Source organism: Macrobrachium rosenbergii, chromosome 2 (genome assembly GCF_040412425.1).
Source record: "Macrobrachium rosenbergii isolate ZJJX-2024 chromosome 2, ASM4041242v1, whole genome shotgun sequence".
Lineage (NCBI taxonomy): Eukaryota > Metazoa > Arthropoda > Malacostraca > Decapoda > Palaemonidae > Macrobrachium > Macrobrachium rosenbergii.
The window spans coordinates 61466443-61491394 of NC_089742.1; the positions used below are offsets into that span (position 1 = coordinate 61466443).

The following is a 24952-nucleotide window of genomic DNA, read 5'->3' on the forward strand; positions in this document are numbered from 1 at the left end:
TGTTGGGCAACCTTCTTCAAGAAAGCTTCAACTGTTTCCAACTTGAAAAGAAATATTCAATACAAAAAGACAATGGTTTGTATTCTCAGATTCCATAATGATTTAGCATATACTGTTTACATAAAATCTTAACCCATTTAGAGTTTTAATCACTGAGTGACTCCAACCAACAGCTGGTGAGTTAAGCTAACATAAAACACGGGTTTAAAACTGTCTAAGAATAGCTCTCAACCATGATACACAGCAGAATGCTAAGACATCTAATAAGAGAAAAATACACTCAAGGCACTGCTCCTTACCTTCTATCCGTAAAATGATCAAAGTCCTTCACCATCACGTGCTTGAGGATTTCGGGGTCACCAACCATTAGACAAGGCTGAGTGAATTCAAAATAGCCACAATATTTTTTCCCTCCATATTTCTCATACAGCATCTGATCAAATTCAGCCATTGAATGAGTGGCTCGTAGCCTTGCATACATATTCCCTATAAACCACACTGGTTTGGGACCCCTAACTCCACGGCTCTCCCAAAATTTGTATAGGTTATGCAAATAGAGCACCACTAAAGAGACGAGAATAACTATCAATACAACAGCAGGTGAGGTACTCAAACAAGACACTAGTTGAGCAATCATCTTGGCAGCAACAGGGAGGAGCAATGGAAAAATTCTCTCAAATACTGCCAATAAAGCACAACAATGAAGTATTTATTTGCATTACAAGTAGGGCAGTACACCATAACAAGGACAATCATACAAGATTACAAATGTTTGCACCTCAACCAACAGCTTAGTATCTTTCAAAGTAAATTTCAAATGTGTCCTGTCCTAAGTTTGCATTACTTATTCCATGTCATTGTTGTACATTATCTCTGCATTTAATTTCATACAAGCTGAAAGGTAATTCAGCAACTGAAAATCATTACTTAATACATTTACAGATGATAATATCAGAGCTCAGTTGAAAAGAAGACATATCATTCAAGAAAAGTAAAGCTATAACTGATATGTAGAGTAACACTTTAAAGCCAGTAACAACACTGAAGTTAAACTATTCTACACATCATGTCAAACAAGTACTGAGAGAAAGAAAACTGAAAAAAGCACTGCTGACCACACACTGGAGAGAGAAGGTAATCATCTTTAATAACAACACCAACAACAACACCAACAGTAATTATCTTTGAGTCTCACGCAAAACATTTGCTCTTTGGTTATCTCACACTAAACAACATTGGTTCTGCAAGAGAGAGAACACATCTCGGTCTAACTAAAAACATGAGCAATGTCATGCAACTGTCTGTTCAGTACATTACAAAATAATGCATTCTACCAAATAAAAATCTCATCCTGAAATTCAAGTGCTACATCTTAAATTCTATCTATATTAATCTGCTTTTTATCTTGTAACTAAACATTAATCTTCATCATTTCAAATTTGCCAAACAAGGACATTTTTTCCTTCAAATCAGTTGCTTGAAAAAAAGATAAGCTATGTTAGCAACACAATCTGATTTAGCATCTTGAAAAATATTTACACTCTAATAATGTTAACTACTGCTTTGAAATATTATCTTACGGGTTTAGGCACTTGAAACAAGTCCTGAATTACAAACTACTTATACTCATTTACCCACAGGGGCAGTCCCACTTTTACTTGTCAGTTTGTCAGTTTCCTCTGCACTTGTAGAGCAGAGAATAACCTGTAATCTACTACTGAGCACAAAGGCTGTGGCATTCTTTAAAACAACGGGAGGCTGTTTATATATATATATATATATATATATATATATATATATATATATATATATATATATATATATATATATATATATTAATGTGTGTGTGTATGTGTGTATATGGTATATAATATATATATATATATGGTTTATATATATATATATATATATATACAGGTATATATATATATATATAATGTGTGTCATAGTGTAGTGCTGTGTGTATATATATATATATATATATATATATATATATATATATATATATATATATATATATATATATATATAATATATATATATATTCTACAATGACCATTGTATCTATTTAGGAGGGAAGTGACTACTCTTCACCCAATCTGGTTAGTTGGGACTCATCATTTTGAGTTTCACCAAGGAAATTTTATCTGAGTAGGTGGAACATACAATATAATTAACTGTAGTTGTGTTTGCTTCTTACAAATGGCTGTATAGACTAGTCTCACCTCACAGATTATTTTATATTTAACTTATTAATCTTACTTTGCTATCTCTTTTGTTGTTATTTACCTGATTTTTTCTTTTTCTTAATTCTATTTCACAGTTTAGTCTTTACCTCTCAATTTCCTTTTCAACTGACTCTGAGGGCTGACATTAGCCCAGCTGACTACATCACAAAAAGCTCCAAGAAGAAGAAATGAAGACGGTTACAAAGTACTGTACCTCCTAGTCACAATTAGGTGGTCAGTTGAAAGGTAAGCAAGGAACTACAGTGATGTCTCAAGATAAAAGTCTCAGGAGTCAGCTCATTCATTTGACTGGGGCCAGCATTATGGCGACTGTCATGGACATAGAAAAATTATATCCTAATAATGAGACCTGCACTCTAAGCAAATATCCTCTTCTAGCTAGAACAATCTTAATTGTGCAACAGTAATATAACATGGCACTTGCATAGATGGAAGATCTTAATCTACAAGTTTCCACTCTTTCAAAAGTCTTTATCTTCATTTCTTATCAAAACACCAAAGAGATAGACAGCCAAATGCCTTTTTATACCCAAAGTCTAAAGGAAACAAAATCAGGAAAAGCAAATACCTGAAGTCGGTAAACTGTGGAAGAAAAGCTTAGAAAATATTAGGAAGTTCCTATTCATCCCTGAATTTGATAAACACAGCAAAAGAATAAACAATGAAGGTTGCAAGCTTATTTCTGTCTGAAGTGACACTCTTAGAAGAATACTGCAAAAATAAATTCAACCCTGAGTACTTGAACACTAAAGAACAAGAGGTACATTTAGTCCCCTACTGCAACTTCAAAAAATCCTGTGGAGAGGAATGGGCATCTAACAATAAGATTAATTACACAACAGAGAGCTGTCAAGCATAATAAAATCAACAGCCTGATATGCACCCAATGTTAGAAAGAAAATCACCATACACACTAAGACGACAAAAAATCAATACACAAGAGCAAAGAAATAAAACCAAGTCATTTTCAGAGCAGTCTTTGATAGAATCCCACTTCAAGTGGAAAAATGATATTTTTATGATAAAATAAAGTTTTATATATACTTAAACAGTAATTGTTAGCTAAGAGTTTCTCTACTGAACGGCAGCTTAAATTTTGAAATTCGAATTTGATTCTTTTGTTTTTGTGTAAGGTGACAAGACCCCGACCACTTTCAGGGTAAAGAGAGGAACAACTAAGCCAATACACCAATTTGTTTATGCAAAAAAGTCCATGTGCGTGGGGAGGTGGGGTCCATTGTGTAACTTCTGAGTAAGTATATATTAAATTTTATTTTATCATAAAAATATCATTTTTATATAAGTAACTTACCCAGTAATTACTTAGCTGGTCCCACATTGAAAGGAGGTGGGGAATCATGGACAGTAAAAATAACAATTTACATATGAAAGTTAAAGCTCTAAACAAGGCTAACATTGAGACAATGTTTGTTGTTTCCTTACCTGGTGAGAGAGCCGCGCAGATAATTACAGCTTCTGGTAGGCATTTATCTCGACCTGTAGAGATGTGACGGTATAGTCAGAGTCATCTCTATGGAAGTGGGATATTCTATGGCGAAGGAGTGCTCCGAAGGCCAACAGAACACACAGCAGGAACTTTGTGGCGAAGGAGAACACTGGTCAACAAAGCTCAGATCATTGCCCCTGCCCAGGGAGCAGCACCAAAAAACAACAAAAAACTAGTAACAGAATCACCTACACCATAAAAATTAACATGACCACTACCCAACACTAAAAAACTGGTGGGCACACCACTGTTGTACCCTCCAGGCTTCCCCAGAACTCGACACCACGAACAAGGCGAAGAGCTGAACACACAGGAAAGGGTACTTCTAACACTTCCTCACCCGTCACTACGTCAGCCATGGACATCGGTCCTAGGGTACTGCAGTTTTCGTAAATAGTTTCCACGTCCCGCAGATAGTGCATTGCTAACACCGACTTGCTTCTCCATTGAAGAATGGAGGATAAGGAAAGATTGTTCTTGAAATCTACTGATGTAGCAACTGCCCTAACCTCACAAGCTTTCACTGTCATGATTTTCAAATAATTTTCTTCCACTTGGGAGTGAGATTTGATAATAAGGTTCCTCAAAAAGAAGGAAATAGCATTCTTAGATAAGGGTCTAGAGGGATTTTTGACTGAGCACCATAAATCAGAAAACTGCCCTCTAGTTTTCTGGGTTCGATGCAGGTAGTGACTGAGGGCTCTCACCGGGCAAAGCATTCTTTCTTCCTCTTCCGTGCCCAAAATATCAGAGAGGCTCTTAATTGTGATGGAATGAGGCCAAGGTGTGAAGGGTTCTCATTCTTGAATTTCACTTACTCTCTTCGCAATGGCCAATGCTATTAGGAAAATAGTCTTCTTAGTTAAATCCATGAGAGGGGAAGAGTGATTTAACATTGTTTAAAGCGGTCACTGATCAAGGCCTATGCCCCACATCTAGATTCAGTGAAATTCTCCTCCTTTCTGATCTGGTGGTGTTGAAAACTTGGTTGTCTGAAATATCCTGATTAGCAGAAATGTCAAGGCCTCTAATGACGGAAAACAGAGCTGAACATTGCTCTGTTGCCTTTTGTGGTAGAAGACCTTCCTAGAGAAGTCCTCAAGAAGAAAAGAAAATCAGCTATTTGAGGGATAGACATATTTGAGGGATAGATGTCTGAGAAGACAAAACTCCGTTTCTTCTGCAACAGGTCCTAAAAAACTTCCATTTTGCCTGGTAGAGCTTGTTGGAAGAGGCACGTCTACATTTGGCATTGGCCTCCGCCGCTGATTGCGAAAAACCTTTCGCTTGGACAAGTCTATTGACAGGCCTTGATGGAAAATCCTGCAGTGCCGTTGCCTGAGTGCAGTTGTCTGAGAAGACTTGGAATAGCAGGGAGGAGCCTTGGAAAGTCTACGAGAAGATCCAGAAGGTCTGGGAACCATTCCTTCTGTGGCCATAAGGGGACCACCAGAGTCATCCTTGCATTGCTGTGAGAGCAGAATTTCTTCAGAACTTTCCTTATCATTCTGAAGGGTGGAAAAGCGTAAAGGTCCAGATTCGACCAATCTTGAATCATTGCATCTGTTGCCCATGCGAGAGGGTCCGGAACAGGGGAGCAGAACAGAGGTAGACGGTGATTTCAAGACGTTGCAAATAAGTCCAGGGTCGGTTGTCCCCATAATCTCCAAAGGTTGGAGAACACCTGAATGCCCAACGTCCATTCTGTCAGAAGGGCTTGAGTCTGGCGGCTTAGTTCGTCCACCAGGACATTGCATTTGCCTTGGATAAACCTTGTGACTAGTTGGGTTTGGTTCTGGTCTGCCCAGCACAACAGATCTCTTGCAATCTCACACAGGGAGAATGAGTGTATTCTCCTTGATGTCTTATGTAAGCCAAGGCTGTGGTATTGTCTGCATGCACTGCGGCCGTCTTGTTGCAGGCTTCTTTTGCAAAATAACTGAGACCCAAGTGAATCACTTTTAATTCTCGTCGAAGGATGTGAAGCTGCTTAAATCTCGTTGGGATCAAATTAGACATTTCTCAAAGCGCTCCCCAAGGTAGATGAGGCACATCGGGAGAAGTCTAGGTCGGGGTTCACTGGGATTAGAGATTTCCCCTCTGTCAATCTTTCTTCTGACTTCCACCAACACAAGTCCTCCTTTATTTCTGCTGTGACAGGAAAGGAGTGAAGATCTTGATGTACCTTCCGATCAAAGCAGGCTCTCAGGTAAAACTGAAGTGGCCTTGTGTGCAATCTCCCCAGTCTGACAAATTGCTCCAATGAGGCTAATGTGTGTGCCTAAAAATGAACAGCAAGAAAAGAGTCCACCTTCCTTAAACATTCCTCCACTCTCTTGGGAGATGGCGAGAAGCCCTGAAACTCAGAGTCAATGACTAAGAATCCTTTGTTGAAATGGAGAATTCTCTGAGTGGAATTAGTTGAGATTTCTGGACGATTCAATAAAAGTCCTAAATCTTGAGTCATGTTAATCCCCTCTTCTTTAAGTCCTCCACGCATTGATCCTAGTTAGGGAAGGAGAGAGAAGTAGCCAGTTGTCTAAATAAGTAGGATCTTTGCCCCTGCTGGATAGCCAACCTGATAGGGAGAGAGATGTACTCTCGTAAAAACCAGCGGCAGTTGAGACACCAAAACAAATCAGCTCTGAATTGATAAACTTGGTTCCTGAAGACAAACTGATTTACTTCATTATCCTTGTGAATAGGGATGTTAAGTAGGCATCTTGCTTGTCAAGGAGATCATCAACGCCCTGACAAATGGAAAATGGAGAACCAATTGTGTGGTTTCCATTTTAATTTTGTCTTCTCTACAAAGGCAATCAAAGCATTCAAGTCTAGCACCAGTCTCCATCCCCTGAAAACTGGGCACTGTAGAGATCGATTGTAAAACCCCATCGACTTTAGTTCAGCTGACTAATTCTATGGCCTTCTTGCTGATGACGAGAAACTTCCTCTGAGAGGGCGAATACATCTGAGTCTGGAGTAAGGCCGTCTAAAAATGCAACATCAAAGTGCTGGTCAGGAGGCCTCATCCTGAAGGAGATAGAATAACCCTCCTGAGTACTTTGACTTTCCAGTTGTCCACCTCTTAAACTCCATCTCTCATAGAAGAGAAGGAGCCTTGCACCACTAAGGCATGGGGACCCAGGTCTCATTCGGGTTGAAGATTTAGTTGATGACTTCTTGATGGCTTGGGGTGTGAACCTAAAAATCCTCTTGGCCTGATTAGATCTCTGCCCCTGAAAGGGCCTAGACAGCAGAGGAGAGGAAGTCCAGTTGGGTACTGCAGACCAACCTCTCCAACGCTTTCTCAACTGTGTCAGGAGATCCTGTGTGGACTTCTTATGAAGGCTAGAAACAATCTCGCTACGGCTGTCTGCAGGAAAAGATGATGTTTGTCTCGCAGGGAAAATAAAAGCGCTGACTTTTGGGACGAAGTAACACCTTTAGATGTAAAGGAAACCCAAAGTTCCCTTTTCTTGAGCACGCCCACTGCATAAAGCGAAGCAATCTCCATAACTAGTGATGACTATTTGTCAGCACAGGAGAGAATATCAGTTCAACAAGTAATCAGACACACGAAATTATTCCTTGAACTTTCTTGGCCAGCGTGTACACACCAGTCCATTTAACGTAATACTTCCAAAGTCTTACAAGACTTTTTCACGATAAAGGTCCATCTCTTGTGTCGAAAAGAAACCTTTGCTGATTGTTCGGAAGAGAGCCTGCATCAATGAGACCAAAGAAGTACCCCTGGGAGAGGCAGCCACTCACAGGGTTAGAGCTTCTCCAGTAGCATCGACTTTTTAGAGAGACCTAGAAAGATGAGAAGAGGGACAGTGGCAAGCCTCCCCTGTTCCTCTTCTAAAAGCCAGTTCTCCACTTCACTAATCGGCCTTCTTGGATGGAGAGACCCAACTTAGGTAGTCCAGCAGTGTCTGAAGGCTGACTACTCATCATGAAAGATGAAGCCAGGGACGATAGGAGTTGCATTGAGAAGAAGGGGTTAACTGGGAACAAAACTTTGAAGTGATTAAAGGAGAATCTTGATCTAAATCCTCTTCTTCAGACAAAACCGAAGACAAGGGGGCATCCGATGGAGTTGCCTTAGCAGTGGATGGTCCGTGAAGAATTTGCAGGATGTTATCCAACTTGCGCTCAAGTGGAGCTAAAGCTGGATCCAAATTTGAGGCAGACTGACAATTCGTCGCCCAACTAGACAAAGCTGGCACTTGGAGCTTAGAAGCCGACATCAAAACACTGGTTGGTTCCCCCGAATACTGGCAGCAGGCAGAGGAGACGATGCACTACAATGAGTCAAAACTCTAATGCAAATGGCAGCGTCAGGGAAATTGGGCGCTGCAGGAAGCTCGGGCGCTTCAGGCAGCTCTGGCGCTACAGGTGGTTCGGGCACTACAGGCAGTTCAGGAGCTTCAGGAGGCTTAAGCACTGCAGGAAGCTTAGATGAATCAGGGCAATTAACTGAAGGGAGGCGTTCAGGTAATAAACGGCGCTTGGCCGCTACTAGGCGCTCGCTCAAATCCGGGCACTTCAAATCAGGAAGAAGACGCTTCTTAGATGAAGAGGAGTGGCTCAAAGCTCGTTCCTGGCATCCAGGAGAGGAGAAATGTTCAGGGCTGTCCCACTTACTGCAAGACGATTGAGGACTAAGAGGAGGCTCCCTCAACCTTTTGCTGGGAAGTCGAGGAGCTAGATCCTTGGAAGAAGAATGCCTCTTCAAGGGGACAAGACTCATCGGGAAAGCGCCATTGATGCCTATGGTACGGTGAAGAATCTCCCAAACTAGACAAGAGCTCATTTCTCGCCGGCTTTAGTGGCTGGCTTCCTCTAGTGATCTCTCTCTAATTTATTCAAATGAGAAGTCAGTCTTCCATTTATGTTTGTCCCAATCCCTGCATTCGTCGCACGTCAAATCAATGGTACAAACTTGCCCTCTGCAATTTGTGCACAGGGTATGAGAGTCATAGGTAATTTTCATCAACCGGGTGTTGCAGCCTTTGCTGCAATACCGGAAACTGGAAGAGCTAGTGTCTGACATACTAACTAGCTAAAAAGTCATAATCAGTAACAAAAAACCAATCAAGAAAAAACAATGACGAAAGGCTACTATATAAAGAATACTTCACTGGATGGGAAGAAAAAACAATTGTCAAAACAAGCCTGCTAAGTCACGATGACATGAACGATACCAGTGGCAGAGACATGAAATTGGTCTATTGAGTTTGATTGTTCCTCTCTCTTTCCGATCGAAAGTGGGCGGGTCTTGTCACCTACACAAAAACAAAAGAATCAGCTAAAGAAATTTCAAAATTTAAGCTGCCGTTCGAGTAGAAACTCTTAGCTAAGTAATTACTGGGTAAGTTACTTATATAAAAATTCTTTGCTTGGTTAGGCTCTATGAACAGAATAAAGATAATTAGGGAGACTAAATTAAATAAGGTGGTCAAAGGATGTAATTATGTCATGAAAAGAGAAAAGGACCACCAACACAACAGTCATCTGTCAACAATGAATAACCTCTGGAATCCATGCTAACTAGATTTAAGAAGCCTCCAGACTCTCTAAAGATAGGAGGAGTTATTCCAAACCCAGGAATTATAATGAACGAAGTGTTTCTCTGTAAAATATAAAATATTCACAAAATATACAAAAAGAAAAAATATTCTTGATCTTTTAAAGCTGTTAATCTGCAGAAATCTAGAAATGATCGAGTCAGTACGGCATGAGGGTGAACTCAACTAAAATAATTTGCTCATTTGTCACTCTTGCACGGTAAACTCACTCCATGAACTTTGGAACAGTCCTCTTAGAAATATTGTTTCTGCATTTTATACTTTTTAAATGTTGTATTACCACTTCACAGTACCATGTATGTACCACATGGTCTTAGGTTCTCTGATTGGCATTACTATCTTATTATTAGATGTCCATTTCCCCCGACATAGGATTTATTGAAGTTGTAGAAGGAGATTAAATGTACTGCTTGTTCCTCAGTGTTTAAGTATCCAGAGTCAAATTTATTTATGCAGTGTTCTACAGAGTGTCCTTTCTGACAGAAACAAACTTGTAACCTGCATTGCTTATTCTTTTGCTGTATTTATCAAATTCAGGGACGAATAAGAACTTCCTAATATTTTATATATTCTATTTCTAAGCTTTTCTTCCACAGTTTACTAAGTCCAGGTGTTTGCTTTTTCTGATTTTGTTTCCTTTCTCATAGTTCTGATTTTGTTTCCTTTCTCATAGTTCTCCTTTTATGACATTAAAAATAAGAGAAAAGCAGAGGGCCTCACTTCCTACACTTTCCCATAAAGAGACCTTCAGCATATAGGTGAGAGGATAGCAATGACCTCTGGCAAGAAGGATGTTGTAAAGCTAGAAAAGGAATACTGCAGATTACAACATAGCAAATACAGGTATCAATAAAAGCAAGAACAGGGAAAACTGAAGATATTTTTGTCAAAACATCACAGCGAAAAGAATTAGAATAGAAAAAGCTAACTAAAATTGTGTTTTCTAGTTAACACAGGCCCTCATCTTTTGAAGAGAACTGTCAATACTGAGCAGAATGTATTAAGAGATTTAAAAAGGATTAGGAAAATTATAAACGGATACCTGCATTTCATGAAGATAAATGAGTAGGGAGGGTCAAGAGTGAATTTTGTTACTGGAAATCAAGTAAGCCTGTCACAATATGAAGGGAATATGATGGAACTAATGCTACCAGCAGGAAAAAATTTTCTCACCAAATTCAGAAGCAACTGATTGCCTTAGTTTTCTTAGTGCCATGCAACACTAAGTAATAGGATCTCAAAGTGGAAGAGCTCTGACCATTCCTCAAAACTAAGAGAATGAAAATAAAATTAGATGAAGGATGTGGTATATCACGAGAGAGATAAAATGTGAAAAGAATATCTCTCTAATGTATTTGAGATAAAGAAAAAAGGCCTTCACAAGATATGTTCCAAACACCAGACTGTATTAGCCATTAACAAGGGCTTGTAATTCAGGACTTTGTCCATGGGGCTACACCAGAAAATCAAGCACAATGGAAAAATTTACTTGTACTCTTATGTACGGAATGTCTTTCAAATTCATAACATTGCTACTGTGTACAAAAAATCACAAAATACTGTAACTAGGTCCTCCTCCTTTAATAAAATATTAGCACTAGTCATGCAATAACTAGATTCTATATATAAAAAACTTCTAAACTAAAATTATCTGTTTTGCTAAACTATACAATATTTGGTACAGTGAAAGCAATCCTCTACTCTAAAGGACATGTGCTAGATGAAAACTACTCAAGAATTCAGTACAGTACCTTGAAAAACCATGATTTGGAAAACTATACATATAAATCTATACAGACATCTAGCTTAACTTGGAAAGATATGTCATATGAAAAAATTAACAATAGCAACAACACCCTTGCATAATTAGGCATATTAGGGTAAATATACAGGCTGCACTAAAATGACATAATCTAAGATACAGTACACTGCTACTTACTGAAAACAGCTGTACATGCTAAGCATATATTCAAGACAAAATAAGGTTCATTTTCTGAAATTCCCCTAAAGCCATCTTAAAAAAAAAAAGAACGCTTACAATTATCCAACTATTCCCGTGGGTAAAAAGTTTTTAAACCTTTACAGATATCTAAAACAAACTACAGTATAATAAAATAATGCCCTGTAGAGAACAATTATAAGCAATACTTTAAACAGTAAAATTCTATAAGCTGTTTGACATTATTACTTGAAAATTTACAATTACAGTAATCCTAGAGTTACTTGAAGATTTAACAGATTTACCATTCAGTATTACTGTACTTACTGAGTTATTCTCCTAATACAATTTAAAAAGCAATCATTTCTATTAAATGGGCTTCTTAACTGAAAGAAAAAAATTTACATTGTAACAAAGACTTATGAGCAAATTTATAAACTGTATCCTACACACAGAGGGAATAGCACAATACTTTTCCTACCTGTGTAAAAAAAACTAAAACTAAACAAAACTATACTAAATTACAAACACTACTGACAGTAACAGATTTATCAATAATTAGTAGACACAATACTACTGTTCCAGTATCTAAGCAGGAATACAGTACTAGCTTTGTACAATGAAACAATGTTAATTAATTTTCAAGGTACATCAAGACTAAGATAAGAATCAAAATATAACTTGGAAGCTAAAATCAAAGCACAGAAAGGAACCCTTCATATATAATATCTCTCTTCCAAATACACAAAGTTCCAACAAAAGAAAAAAAAATTTGGTTTGACTTACAGTGGAAGCAATTGTTACATTAGCTGTCAAACCTGTATGAGTCTATTGTCTTCTAGATATTCAAGCTAAACTGTCAACATGCAGTTTCTTCAATAAGCAAATCTGATGATAAATCAGCTGGAGAAAAATTCTAGTCTCAAACTACAAAACTCAAACACTGGCCATTGGACAGTCAGTGTCAGGCAGATAACACAACACAGATAATTAATCAAGGGTTTATATTGGTTCCTTTATTTCCTAAATTATCAGAACAGCTGAAACTACTGTGACTAGCATCTCAACACCTCCATGTAACAATTACATTAACTGAAAACACATGTCAATGCCTTGTCCTACCATTCCTATCTAACTTACTAAAACCTACATATACCTAATCCAAACTGACTTGCTAAGATCATTCACACTAATACTTCTCAAAACACAATACCATATCAACTTCTCCAAATGGGCTGAGCACTGCAAAACAAAAAACCGATTCCTTGCCTAAGTGGACATCCTACATTACCTATTTTCAACACTAACAAAACATTCACTGAAAGAAGACACAGATAATTGCAAAGTGTATAAAAACAAAATCTCCATACCTAAAGACTGCTACAAGAATAAGTATGAATAACCTACGATTTAACACTTAAAATTTAATCCAAGTATATTTTCCTGATTTTAAAAACTGAGTTTTCTTGTAAAAAATTACAAAATTTCTCAACAAAATGACAATGCCTTACCCTGTTGTGACAGATTTGTTACAACCTGTCTTTAACACAAGATAGTAATTCAACAAAACCTAAAAGATCACAAGATTACAATGTTTAATTAATATAACAACAATTAAATAAATTTTTAAACAAATAGCAAATATATGCCAATACACAATTATCAACAGTATTGTATAATAGTACATAATATTTACTAAAAGCCATTACATATACCTGTAGACTCTTTCATTCACCAAGCCAGCTCTAATTTTATGTAGTACAATTCATTAATAACAACATAATCAAAACAGGTACTACATTAAAAAAATGCAATCTGAATACTAAGGCTCATGACAATACAGTAGTTACCAATGCAAAGCAAAAGCCAGTAACTATAATGCAAAAATGTTTGCAATCCCTGAAAATACTACAACACAGTATTATTATACAAACTTACCAAAACAAGAAAACACACAAAAATCACCATAAAGCTACTTTACTTAAAACTCCAAACTACAGGAGAAATAAAGAAAGGCTCAGTTGATATGCAGATTTAAATAACAATTACTAGGCAACTATTCTTACATATAAATTTAGTGACAACATACTCAAATGACATATGGTGATTCACAAAGGAAGTCACATCATGATCAAATGCTTGATATACCATGGTGAAATCTAACCTGTGCTTTTTATAAGCACAACATGGGATTAAATGCCTAACAAGAAAAGTTTACTAAAAATCACATGCTTGATATAAAAAATAATTCATGACATCATGAACATGATAAACAAAAACTAACATGGAACACATGCCCAAAAGAAACAGCTGACAGAAGAGATTATCTATCAAGATTAGACAGACATGGGATTATATGTGCCTAAGAAAGGATGACTGCCAAGGAATAACGTGCCCAATTATGACAATTCATTATGGAACCAAATGCCAGATAATGGATGATTCACGAAAATGGTGCCTGATACTGAAAATTTCACATGAAGTGTCTGAAAATGGAAGATTCACATGGAACAAAGTGCCTGACACGTGAGCTTGTACCTAAAAAATAAAACTGGCTTGGGTTCAAGTGCCACATAAGGGGAGATTGATACAGAACGAAGTGCCAAATAAGGGGAGATTGACATTGTACCATGTGCTTGATTAATATTCATAAGACCAAATACCTGATAAAGATAGATTAATAAAAACCATGTACCTGATGAGTGGGAGACTGACATGGGGCCAAGTGTCTGATATGGGATGACTCCCATGGGACCAGGTGCCTGGTTAGATTCAAGAATTAGAAATGATGCCTGACGCATAAACTACAGACAAACAGATAAACCAAAATAAAAACAATCTCTATAAAAAAAGAAGCTTCTAGAAAGACTCTTCTCAACCAGAGTAGGTCACATCCAAAAACTTGACAGCTTTAAAACTAGAAAACCTATTGTCCTCTTTCATTATGTCACATCTTGACAAAATTAACGGAGATGCAAATATAAATAGCTACAGACTATTCACTGCAACATTGGAAAATAAAATGTACTGCACAATATATAGTACATACTGACCAACTTGGAAGAACTGAGAACGTTTTATTTTCTACACCACCAAAATCATTCTATAAGGAAACCACTTTAAAGCAAATGTAAAATGTTCAACAAAGCTAGAAAGATCTTCATATTTAAAACTGCAGTCACTGTACAATATACAAACTTGGATATTAAATCCATTAAATCATGACAGAAATTACTGCATCATAACCACTGTACAAGGTGCAGGCTACGATTACTAAATAGAGTTACTTTGTACAACAATCTTGACGTAAGTCAAAAGGAAATATGGAAAACACTACAACTATAGCTCTATCATAAAAATAAAATGAATAAATGTAATGAAAAATTAAATTTCTGGGGGTGACAAAAAAGAAATGGACAACACCACTGAAAAGAATAGTTAAAACATATTAATGTTTCCTCTTTCTTCTACGCCTACATCACTACTGTCCAATTCCAAACAGGTCTCGACTAACTTAACCTTCCCATGTAGCCTCAAGCGTCGTTTTACAAAAAATTATTCATTTAAAACCACTAATAACAGCAATGACAAACAAATATAACAACCTCTGTCATCATTAATACTGCCAAACTGGAAACAGCCTTGAGCTCCTGTGGCTTTTAGTTTTTTCAGACATATGACAATAAAAATCATAGGTCTAAGCCTAATGTACAGGGCACCCAAGTCAAAGGGCTTCAAAATGTTTATTGTTTAGTAACCCAAAGAGTAGTTTTAATTGGGTACCGTAAGTTTTAGCTACGGGATGTTATTGCTTAAACCATAAATTTATTTGCTCATCGATTCTAGCTTGTGCCAAATTAAAACTGCAGTACAAAGTACCCCTGACTAAGCTACGTTTGAAATTTACGGTATCTAGGCCTATAGCGAAACATGGGCTACTCTAAACTATGAATTACTGTTTATTACGTAATGGTTTCACTAAACGGTAGAAATAATTTAAAATCAAAAGTGTAATTAAATGTTGTCACAACCTGGGGATCACAGAACATAATGAGAGAGACAGTGAGAAGATACGTTAATGAACTTGAATAATGCACCCTAGTGGCCCGCCCCTCGGCCCACTGACAGTCCCTTAGAGGCGGCCTTCACAAGATCAATAGATTGATCTCCTATAAATAATTAACATAAACATCTGAAGAACGCCACACTGACCGTTACGTGAAGAGATAGACAGACGGTGAAAACAAACAAACAGATAGACAGACAGAGCAGCAGCAGACTGTAATAAGGGAAAATATCAGGAGAGCACAAATTCAACCCGCCATCATAATGGATGCGTTCAACACTTAAATTTGTTGAGGACCTGCAGTTGTACCATGTTAAATTGCATTCGCTTATCGCTGTAATACTCAACAATGTGGTTACTTAATAACTAAAATTAACACGATTATAATTTACTAGAACACAAATAATGGCATTACATTTACAAAATTACATTAAATTAAAATATCCATGATAATATTGTGTGTTCTTTTCCTGACAACGTAGTATGACAAAACGAAACGCATCCGGTGGCTGCAAAGGTTGCATCATTTGTTTGTTTTACGATGACAGGAAGACGTTTTGAAAATAAACAACGAATTTATAGCTCGCCAACGAATAAAATATTTTCTTCGTTCTGTATATTGAAATGTGTCAATAAGTGCAATACCAATGCGACGTCCATCTTACTTGATTATGTTTTTATGGGCGGACGTACCCTAAATCATGAGGTGCAATGTCAAATCAATAAGTTTCAAGTCCAGAGGAATACCGCCTGGAGACCACGGGTTTATATTTCTTTTTAAATGTAATGCACGGAGATATGGAAAACCTTTTAAAAATCACGTTTTAAACAGCTGGTCTATTATTACAAATACAATTGTATCTATAAAAAATATTGAAGTACTTTTAGCTAAAAGTTGCATTAGCTTGACTTTTTAGTGGTATCGCGCAGTTTTAATGTAAAGATTTACCTTGTCATCATACCCTTTAAATTTCTGCAGTATTATCATCCTTAACACTTGCATGGTGTTGTTTTACTCATAATCTACAACAAGGCCCATGTCGAATAGTCCTGAGAACTGAAAATAAGAACGAGGGCTTAAAATATCGCCTATCCTTAGTGCTCCAACATGTATATGTAACTTTTCTAACGCAAAACTTTCGAGTTTTTATTACTAAATTCTAGTCGTATTGCACACTACTTATACAATCTTATTCACGGCGGAGAGACAAAGCCTTCTGGTTCTCAGAAAATTTCCGGATGAGGTTGTTCTATGTACTAAACTCTTCTCCATCTTGGGTGTGGCCGCGCGCCTATCACTCAGGCCATCGTCTCAGTTGTCTGGGTAAGTCCAGAGGTTCGCACTAAGCCTCTTATACCTTTTAACACCTTACCATACCTAAGATCCACCTTAGAGCAAGGGTCTATGCAAGCATAGGCCAGCTTGAGCTAGACTAAAAACCAACCAGCCAATTACATCGTAAGTCTGCGGATGTCAACAATCAACATTTCACGGACGAGAGCACATCTGTTGATGACCGCTAGATTAATCTGGCCTTGATTCAGCACGGACCTTTCTCGTCCTAGAGGTTACGATATATTGTCAATGGCTATATACCTTCTTAACATTACTCACAAAAGACTAGAGTTCTCATCAGATTGTACAACAGCCATTACTGAGCCGAGAAAGACATAATGATCAATTAACTGGGCACTTGAACCTATTAATTATTTACACCAACAAGATTACTGAAATGGTAATTCTGGCATGGGGAAACAATCTATTGTTTCCCTGTGTAGCTAATTCACCGCCGGCCCTGTGCTGTCTGTTGGAGCTGAGGGCTAAATTATGGTTATAATCCAGCAACATCATTGTTTGTCACAGCTTAATAAAATACTCCATTTAGAATGTCTCATTCCGTCCCTATTTTCACCTTCAGTTATTTCTTGGATACATATAGATAATTAATTTTACCTCTGCCAGATGAAGGGAATTAAACATGTCATAATACGAGTTTCACTAGCATCTTAAAATGATTTTGATTCATCTCCCACAAAATTCTATTGCTAAATCCCGTTAACTTGCAATGCAAAGACTTGAAAACTTACCTTCCCTCAGAGGATAGCAACGGGAAGAGGATGAGGGTAATACCTCTTGGTTTATGGTGTAACAAATAACTACGCAAGTGGTGCTACGAGAGCCGAGCGCAGTTCATGCATCGTCACGATCCATCAGGTGGCAGTAAGTTTTCATCTACTGTACATAACGTTTCACAAGAGTAAGGCGATCGAGGTTGCCTCACAAGACAAAAGCGATTTCTTTTATAGTTACCCTCAGTAACTGACATATGAAACTGTATAATTTTAAAATTAGAACTAGGAGTTTAATGCTTTGCTGCCTAAACGGATTCTCTTGAATGACAAACTGCGCTGTCCGTTTTCTAACACAACCTAAGTATCGTAACGACTACGTCCATCAGCATTAGCAAAATTTTATTACAGAAACGCTAATGTAGCTGTCAGGAATGGTCTCAAAAAAGTGAAGTGACTACGTAGCAACTGAGTTAATTGCAATTTGAAAACCCACAATTGAGAAAAGCAACAGCTTTTACAATAGTTTGCTTGCAACAGGAAACTGCAGTGCACATGTACTGGCTTCTGCTTGTACAGAGAGAGGGAGAGTGAGAGAGAATTTAACGCCTAGTCCACGAGATTCCCTAAGTGGTATTTCATTCGTAATCATCTTTGTTTAGTTTTGGAAGTCTTCCTTACGGCCCATACTTGTCTATCCATGTAGGGCCCACTATTTCGGTAGTACGTGGTGAACATTTTTAAAATAAATGAATAAATTCATGAACATTAAATCTTACACATGTAGCTTCTCATGAAGTGCCATGTGCACATATGATCTTTGAAAACGTTGGCATGGTTAAATGAAATTTATTGGGTCTTTAAATGATAAAAAAATGTACTATAGGTGGCATTAATTGATGTTACCATTTGTTTTTGTTTTTCTCTTCAATATTTTTTGACAGAGTGCTACCCATTCAGTTCTAGTGTGATCTCGCAAGTTTGCGTGATGAGATGTCAACTATTTTTTCTTCAAATCTTTTGTAACAATTAATAAGAAGGTAGATGTTCCTACCACATTTATTGATGGATAAATATTGCCATAGACTTTTGTACGCTCATTTTGTACTTAGTATAGTTGATGTAAACCGTAAGATAGGTAATGTAAAGTGAAACCCAAAGAAATTTTATTGTCTTTCCGAGAGAATATTAGCATTTGTAATTCGTTTCAAGAAATGGCTAAAATCAAAGAAAACACCGTACATATATTTTCAAAACTGACAAAAGCATTTGCATTTTCGTCTTGATCCTCATGAAACAACTAAAGTAATGAAACAAGGTTCATAATTTAAGAAACGTTTATTAGTCACTAAGGTCATATAAATATTACAAAATGGATACCTGTTTTAGGCATAAAAAGACTCCTTATAGTACACGAAAAAAACCGGCCCAGAAAGTGGCCTACAGACATCCCATGAGACTTGAAGGGACTTGAAGGAGTACTAACAGGACCTGGCTGGACAAGGCTTGAGGAAAGCTGCAATTGTGCGCAAATTTCACTACTCACACGGAGTCAGAGTAATGAAACCACATTCCCTAATGTGCGTCTGCTCTGAATCCCTTCACTCTCAAAATCCCTTTCATTCTCCCTGCCTTTTTTACAGAGAGAGAGAGAGAGAGAGAGAGAGAGAGAGAGAGAGAGAGAGAGAGAGAGAGAGAGAGAGATTTAACAGCATAGGAAAACAGTATATAAGAATTTTATAGATATGGGAAGAAACGAATCTTGGTGGGTAATGTCCGTGGAATGAACGACGATTCAAACTTGCAGCTAAAGTTTTCAGTTCTCCGAGTCCTGTCTTGCCTGCAGGGGCAGTCCCGCAGCTGGAAAATACTGACGGTACGGGGAACAGTATGGCAGACCCCGGGCAGTCAGAGATAAACACTAATCTTTAACATTACTATAAAAAATGATTCTAGTATTGCGACACTAAACATCATGATAGTCTTTGGAGAGAGTGAAAAACAATGTAAGTGTGGATTGACTGTTAGTGTAGGAGACCATGTAAATATGGAGTGAATGTCAGGGTGAGGAGCTATATAACAATGAATAAATAAGCACATAACAAGTGACAAAATGGAAACTCCAAATGACAAATGACGATGAGCAATTCATGTATAATGTAATCTAGAAAATGAAGGTGAAGCCTTAGGTGTTATGCAATAAATAAACAAGTGTCATCCACATGAATATCCAGCTGCAGGACATAAAAGCCTATCATGTCATCATAGCCAGGATGGAAACAACAAGCAGACATTCACTGAATAAATAATAATACCAAAAACGGTACTAAAGATATTAAGCACTGACTTAGGGGGAAAAAAAAAAGACATGTTCAGAAATATTTGTACGGAAAATTCACTAACTTGCACTCACTGCAGAATCATCGCATGCTGTCAAAACAGAGACAGAGATGAACCAATTGATGTCTGCACCATATGCATTCAAATTTTCAGGTTCAAAAGGCCACCAGCTGATACTGCTCATGAGCCATTTGCAATTTTAGATCACCCACAAAGGGATGGTACAAAAACAAAGTTTACCAGGATCACTCATCTGCTCATACACTCACACACTGAAAGAAGTTGTTGATGCCCTCGCTGAGCACAGGTATAATAAATTAATGACTGCATTACTTCACCATTCATGCAATATGAATAATGCTCAGTTCTAATCTTAAGATAATTTTGTAGCAATCAATAAAAGACTTCATTATTAGAATATTTTAAGTATTATGAAAAATTCTGAGCATTTCACTAGCACAGCTTGAGTAGTCTTATGCTTAATGCAATAACGAAACACTTAACTGAGCATTATCTGTGGAAACCTTATGATTTTCACTCTGCTGAGCTGACAGATACCTTTGCTGAAACCTTTGCTTCACTGACATCTGAGGAGACATTGGTTTCAACTCGCTCTTCTGCTTTCCCAGGACTTCTTTGACTGATGTTTTGGGTAAGTGAAGCATCGCCATAGGCTGAGTAACCGTTGGATGGTGTCCAGTCATCCAAGACACCAGTGTCTTCTTTGGCAGCATAACTGGAGGTGGGTGTGGCAGTTGGCTTGGCTACAACTACCTCAGGAACATGAACGCTAGCTGCAGAGTAGGAGTCACCTCCAACTATTACTCCTCCTCCCCCCTCACCTTTTCCTTTGATGATATCTTCACCTTTAGGATCTCCATAAGCAGCACTTGGAGGAACAGGTGCCCCGTACCCTCCAGAGGGAGCCGCAGCTGGAGCTGTAGGAGCAGCAGCTTTACCTGGCTGCTGGTAAACATGCACTGGTGGTCTTACACCTTGGTAAATGATAATGGGTGGCTTGTGATAAGCTTTGGGTGCTGGAAGGTATACAGGAGCTGGTTTAGTGGCAGCTTTTGGGGGACCATAGGTGGTGGGTGCTTTTGGTGCTTTGGGAGCCTTTGAGGGAAGTCCAAATGATGGCTTAGGGAGCTTAGGAGGGGGTCCATATGAACCCTTTGGAGCCTTAGGAGGTGGTCCATATGACCCTTTGGGTGCCTTAGGAGGAGGTCCATAGGAGCCTTTTGGAGCCTTGGGAGGTGGTCCAAATGATCCCTTAGGGGCCTTAGGAGGAGGTCCATATGATGGTCTTGGAGCTGGTGGTGGTGGGCCATAAGATGGCGCTGGGGCCTTGGGTGGTGGACCATATGAAGGAGCTGGAGCCTTAGGAGGACCATAAGTTGGAGGTGGTGCTTTTGGAGGGGCACCATAAGTTGGTGCAGGAGCTTTGGAAGGTGCAACAGCCTTTGGAGGAGGTCCATAAGAAGGAGCAGGAGCCTTTGGAGGAGGTCCATAAGAAGGAGCAGGAGCCTTTGGAGGAGGTCCATAAGAAGGTGCAGGAGCCTTCGGTGGGGGTCCATATGAAGGTACAGGAGCCTTCGGTGGAGGTCCATATGAAGGTGCAGGAGCCTTTGGTGGAGGTCCATATGAAGGTGCAGGAGCCTTGGGAGGTCCGGCAATCTGGCTCTTGAGCTTTGGAGGTGGGGCTAAAAGTGGTGCCTTAGCGAGGTGCTCCAAAGTGGTGGAGGAGCTAGGGGAGAGGTCACAGCTTAGAGCAGCTGGGGCAGCATACTGAGCTTTAGCAGGAGCCTTGGTAACCTGGTGGACAGGTGGTTGTTGGTATACATGAATTGGGGGATGACCAGCATAAATGATGTGTGGAGCTGGAGTACTTTTAGTTGGGGCAGGCTTAGGGGGACCATAAGTTGGGGGAGGTGGTGCATAAGTGGGGCCTTTGGTAGGAGCCTTGGCCTTAGGAGCCTTAGCTTTAGGAGGAGCACCATAACTAGGTGCTGGTGCTTTAGGGGGTGGACCATAGCTTGGGGGAGGGGCCTTAGGTGGGGGTCCATATGAGGGAGGAGGTGCTTTTGGTGGAGGTCCATAAGTAGGAACTGGTTTAGCCTTGGGTGGTGGCCCATAGCTAGGTGCTGGAGCAGCTGGTGCAGCATACTGGGGTTCAGGAGCTGGTACCAGGACTGGAGCAGGAGCTGGAGGAGCCTTGATGTAAATGGGGCCAGTATTTGCTGGGGCACCATACTGGGGGCTTGGAGCTGTAGGTGGAGGACCATATGAAGGTGCTGGGGCTTTAGGTGGGGGACCAGTAGGAAGGGGGTGGGGCCTTAGGTGGGGGACCATAGGAAGGGGGTGGGGCCTTAGGTGGGGGTCCATATGAAGGAGGGGGAGCTTTAGGAGGAGGACCATAGCTTGGCCTTGGAGCCTTTGGTGCTTTTGGAGCTTTAGCCTTCGGGAGTCCAAATGATGGCACTGGAGCTTTAGGAGGAGGTCCATATGATGGAAGAGGCGGAGCTTTTGGGGGACCGTAAGTTGGGGTTGGGGCCTTTGGTGGACCATAAGAAGGTGCTGGAGCTTTAATAGTGGCCTTTGGAGGCCCATAAGATGGAGCAGGTGCTTTGACAGGTGGTGCTTTGATAGCTGGCTTTGGAGTGTGGACTACATGGACTGGTGGAGAACTGTCAGATTGATAAATGAGAACTGGAAGTTCGTGGTGTGGCAAAGGGACATACTTGACTGGCTGTGCCTTCCCACTACCTTTACCACTTCCATACCCACCAGCCTGCAAAGAAAAAAAACTATCAGATCGTACTCAATATTAATCGTATTTCAAATTAAAAACTTAGGTATGATCTAACAGTATCAATCATTGTTAATCAAATAAAATAAGGAATATTTGAGTACTAAAAGAAAAAATATACTATAGTTTACCAACAAAAAAACTAGATTTTTTTCGTAAGGAAGACACAGATTGAGAGAGAGAGAGAGAGAGAGAGAGGAGAGAGAGAGAGAGAGAGAGAGAGAGAGAGAGAGAGATACCGTTGGTCTTGGTGGAGGTGGGAAGTGGATGACAGGTGGTTTTTCATCGGAGTAGACTATAGGCCCGGCATATTTCACAGAAGGCTTGTAGGCAGCTTTTGTGGTCGGTGCTGGGTAGTCAGCCTTTACTGAGTGGAGTAGCAGCAGGCTGGCAGCCACCGCTACCAAATGTATAACCTGAAAAATGAAAGGGATAAAATTATTCTTAAAACTACAAGATAACTTACGAACGCTTCAAAAGGGGTTAAAAGTAAAAAAAATCCATATATGCTACATAAGTTAGCCTACGACGTACACACACGCAAACATTAACTATGTGTATTATACTGACTACATGTAAAGTCCAATAGATATTGCACTCGTCTATGACTATGATTATCGCCAAATACTTTTTTGAATAATTTAACATCCCACTAAACCTATAATTGACAAGACTATCTTCACATACGTGGTTAAATATGAATAAATTTTCATTTGCTAAGGTCCATGGACTTTGGTTGATGCCATCTGGCTATAAGTAGCTTATACTAAGGAAAATCTGCTCACTGTCTCTCCATAAAATAATGCCGTTCACTTTTCAACAAGATATCTCCTAACAACTGAATACGTGCAAAACTTTCCTGGATAATGAGGAAGAAGCAGAACAACAACAGTAAGGAAACAAACAAGGAAGACAGGAATCTGACGACTGTGTCCCTAGGTGAAAGAATGAAACAGGAAGGAATTCCTATTTCCTGTAACTGAGTTGTGTCAACATGGCCTCCTTTCTCTTCCGTCAAAAATAGGGAAAAATAGAAAACGGAAGAGAAACGAAAAGCGTAATTAAGATATATTTCCCAAAACGAGCACTCAACGTGAATAAATCATGAGCAGTCGCATTCATCAATCCGTGTTTCTGAGGTACAATTTGCCTCAAATCACCCCTGATCACTCCAGCGGTCCAACGTCATTAAAAGCATCACAAACTCATCTTTTATACCTCCCTCAATGGCTAACGCAACACAGAAATCGAAGCACAAAGCACGAAGTGGGAGCTAGGTCAGGAGGTCAGGTCAAGTACGCTTGAACTTCGACCGGCAGCAGAACTGTTAAGAGGTGTACCCCTACCTCTTCGACTCACCTTTGACACACTGTGGCTCGTTCGTGAACAATCACACTCCCCGCGCAGATGACGAATAAGCTTTCGTGAAGATTTTTAGGACGAAGTCTCAAGTAGTGATTTTAATTAGCCCAAAAGCGAGTGCTCAAAAAAAAAAAAAAATTGAACAGCTATTCCCAGTCGCGAAGAGATAAATTATTCAAGAATACAAAAAAAAGCAGGTCTTATGGGTTGGATAAGGTTATGTGATTAAAATCTATTCGTTAGGTTTTCCGGCCTTGAAGCTTCATCATTATATTTTTATTTTCCTTTATTCATGGACACAAATACCATTCAGACTCTCGTGGAACGTCGTCAGTGTGTATACTGGCAAATGCTAAAGGACTCCGATTCTGTCGAGAAATTTTGGTGCACATAAATGCAAAATAAAACTGTCTTAAGAGATACAGCTCTATATGTGAACATATAAAAGACTGCAGGTGTGTGTGAGTGTGTGTGTGTATATATGTGTGTGTGTGTGCATGTGTATGTGTTTGTGTTTGTGATTATATGTAGTCACTCGAATAACCTGTATGTAAACTGTTTGTAAATATTTCCTAACGCAATACAGCATATATCATCTATAAGATATAAGGGGGAAAAGACAAAGACCTGGCATAGAAGAAAGGAAGTCAAGTGTTTTATTAGGAATAAAAAAAAAAAAAAAAAAAAGAAAATGCTGGCAATTAATGTTGATGAAAAAATAAACGTAATTTCAGAACTTTCCCCGACGACCTAAATACGTTTGGGTACAGTTGACATTACTCAGGATGTGAGACTGACAGACAGTGAGAGAGACTACTTTTCTATTCCCAATCGCCGTTTTCATCTCATCTAATTCAATAATGACCCAGCCCTGAGTTCAGGTTTTTGAGCTGTATTATTTGTCTTAGCCTGTCTGGGTGTTGTTTGGTGTACGCAAACATTTTTCTCTAACTTTGACACCACAACCTATGTTTGATGTTGCTGGTCGAAGAGTAGGCTACTATGAACTCTACATA

The 24952-nt window shown here is 39.0% G+C and overlaps 2 protein-coding genes across 6 annotated transcripts in view; both read right to left on the bottom strand.

The window, feature by feature from the left end:
- The window catches only part of LOC136847662 (cytochrome P450 3A24-like), an 89830-nt gene extending 72053 nt beyond the window's left edge, over window positions 1–17777 (bottom strand). The window contains exons 1-2 of one of the 3 annotated variants that reach the window (XM_067119466.1): window positions 17444–17777; window positions 300–1241 (exon numbers count right to left, since the gene is read on the bottom strand). In XM_067119466.1, the coding sequence (XP_066975567.1) occupies window positions 300–637 (338 nt within the window). In that variant the 5' untranslated portion in view covers window positions 638–1241; window positions 17444–17777. Of the gene's footprint in view, window positions 1–299; window positions 1242–15501; window positions 15644–16733; window positions 16791–17443 lie in introns of those variants that run through there. The other 2 variants (XM_067119476.1, XM_067119470.1) reach the window with 2 other exon arrangements.
- Window positions 17778–18748: 971 nt separating this feature from the next.
- LOC136847688 (uncharacterized) overlaps window positions 18749–24952 on the bottom strand; it is a 184513-nt gene continuing 178309 nt past the window's right edge. For all 3 annotated transcript variants that reach the window (XM_067119512.1, XM_067119522.1, XM_067119502.1), the window contains 2 exons: window positions 22814–22990; window positions 18749–22556 (listed from right to left, as the gene is read on the bottom strand). In XM_067119512.1, the coding sequence (XP_066975613.1) occupies window positions 20300–22375 (2076 nt within the window). In that variant the 5' untranslated portion in view covers window positions 22376–22556; window positions 22814–22990 and the 3' untranslated portion in view covers window positions 18749–20299. The remainder of the gene's footprint in view (window positions 22557–22813; window positions 22991–24952) is intronic.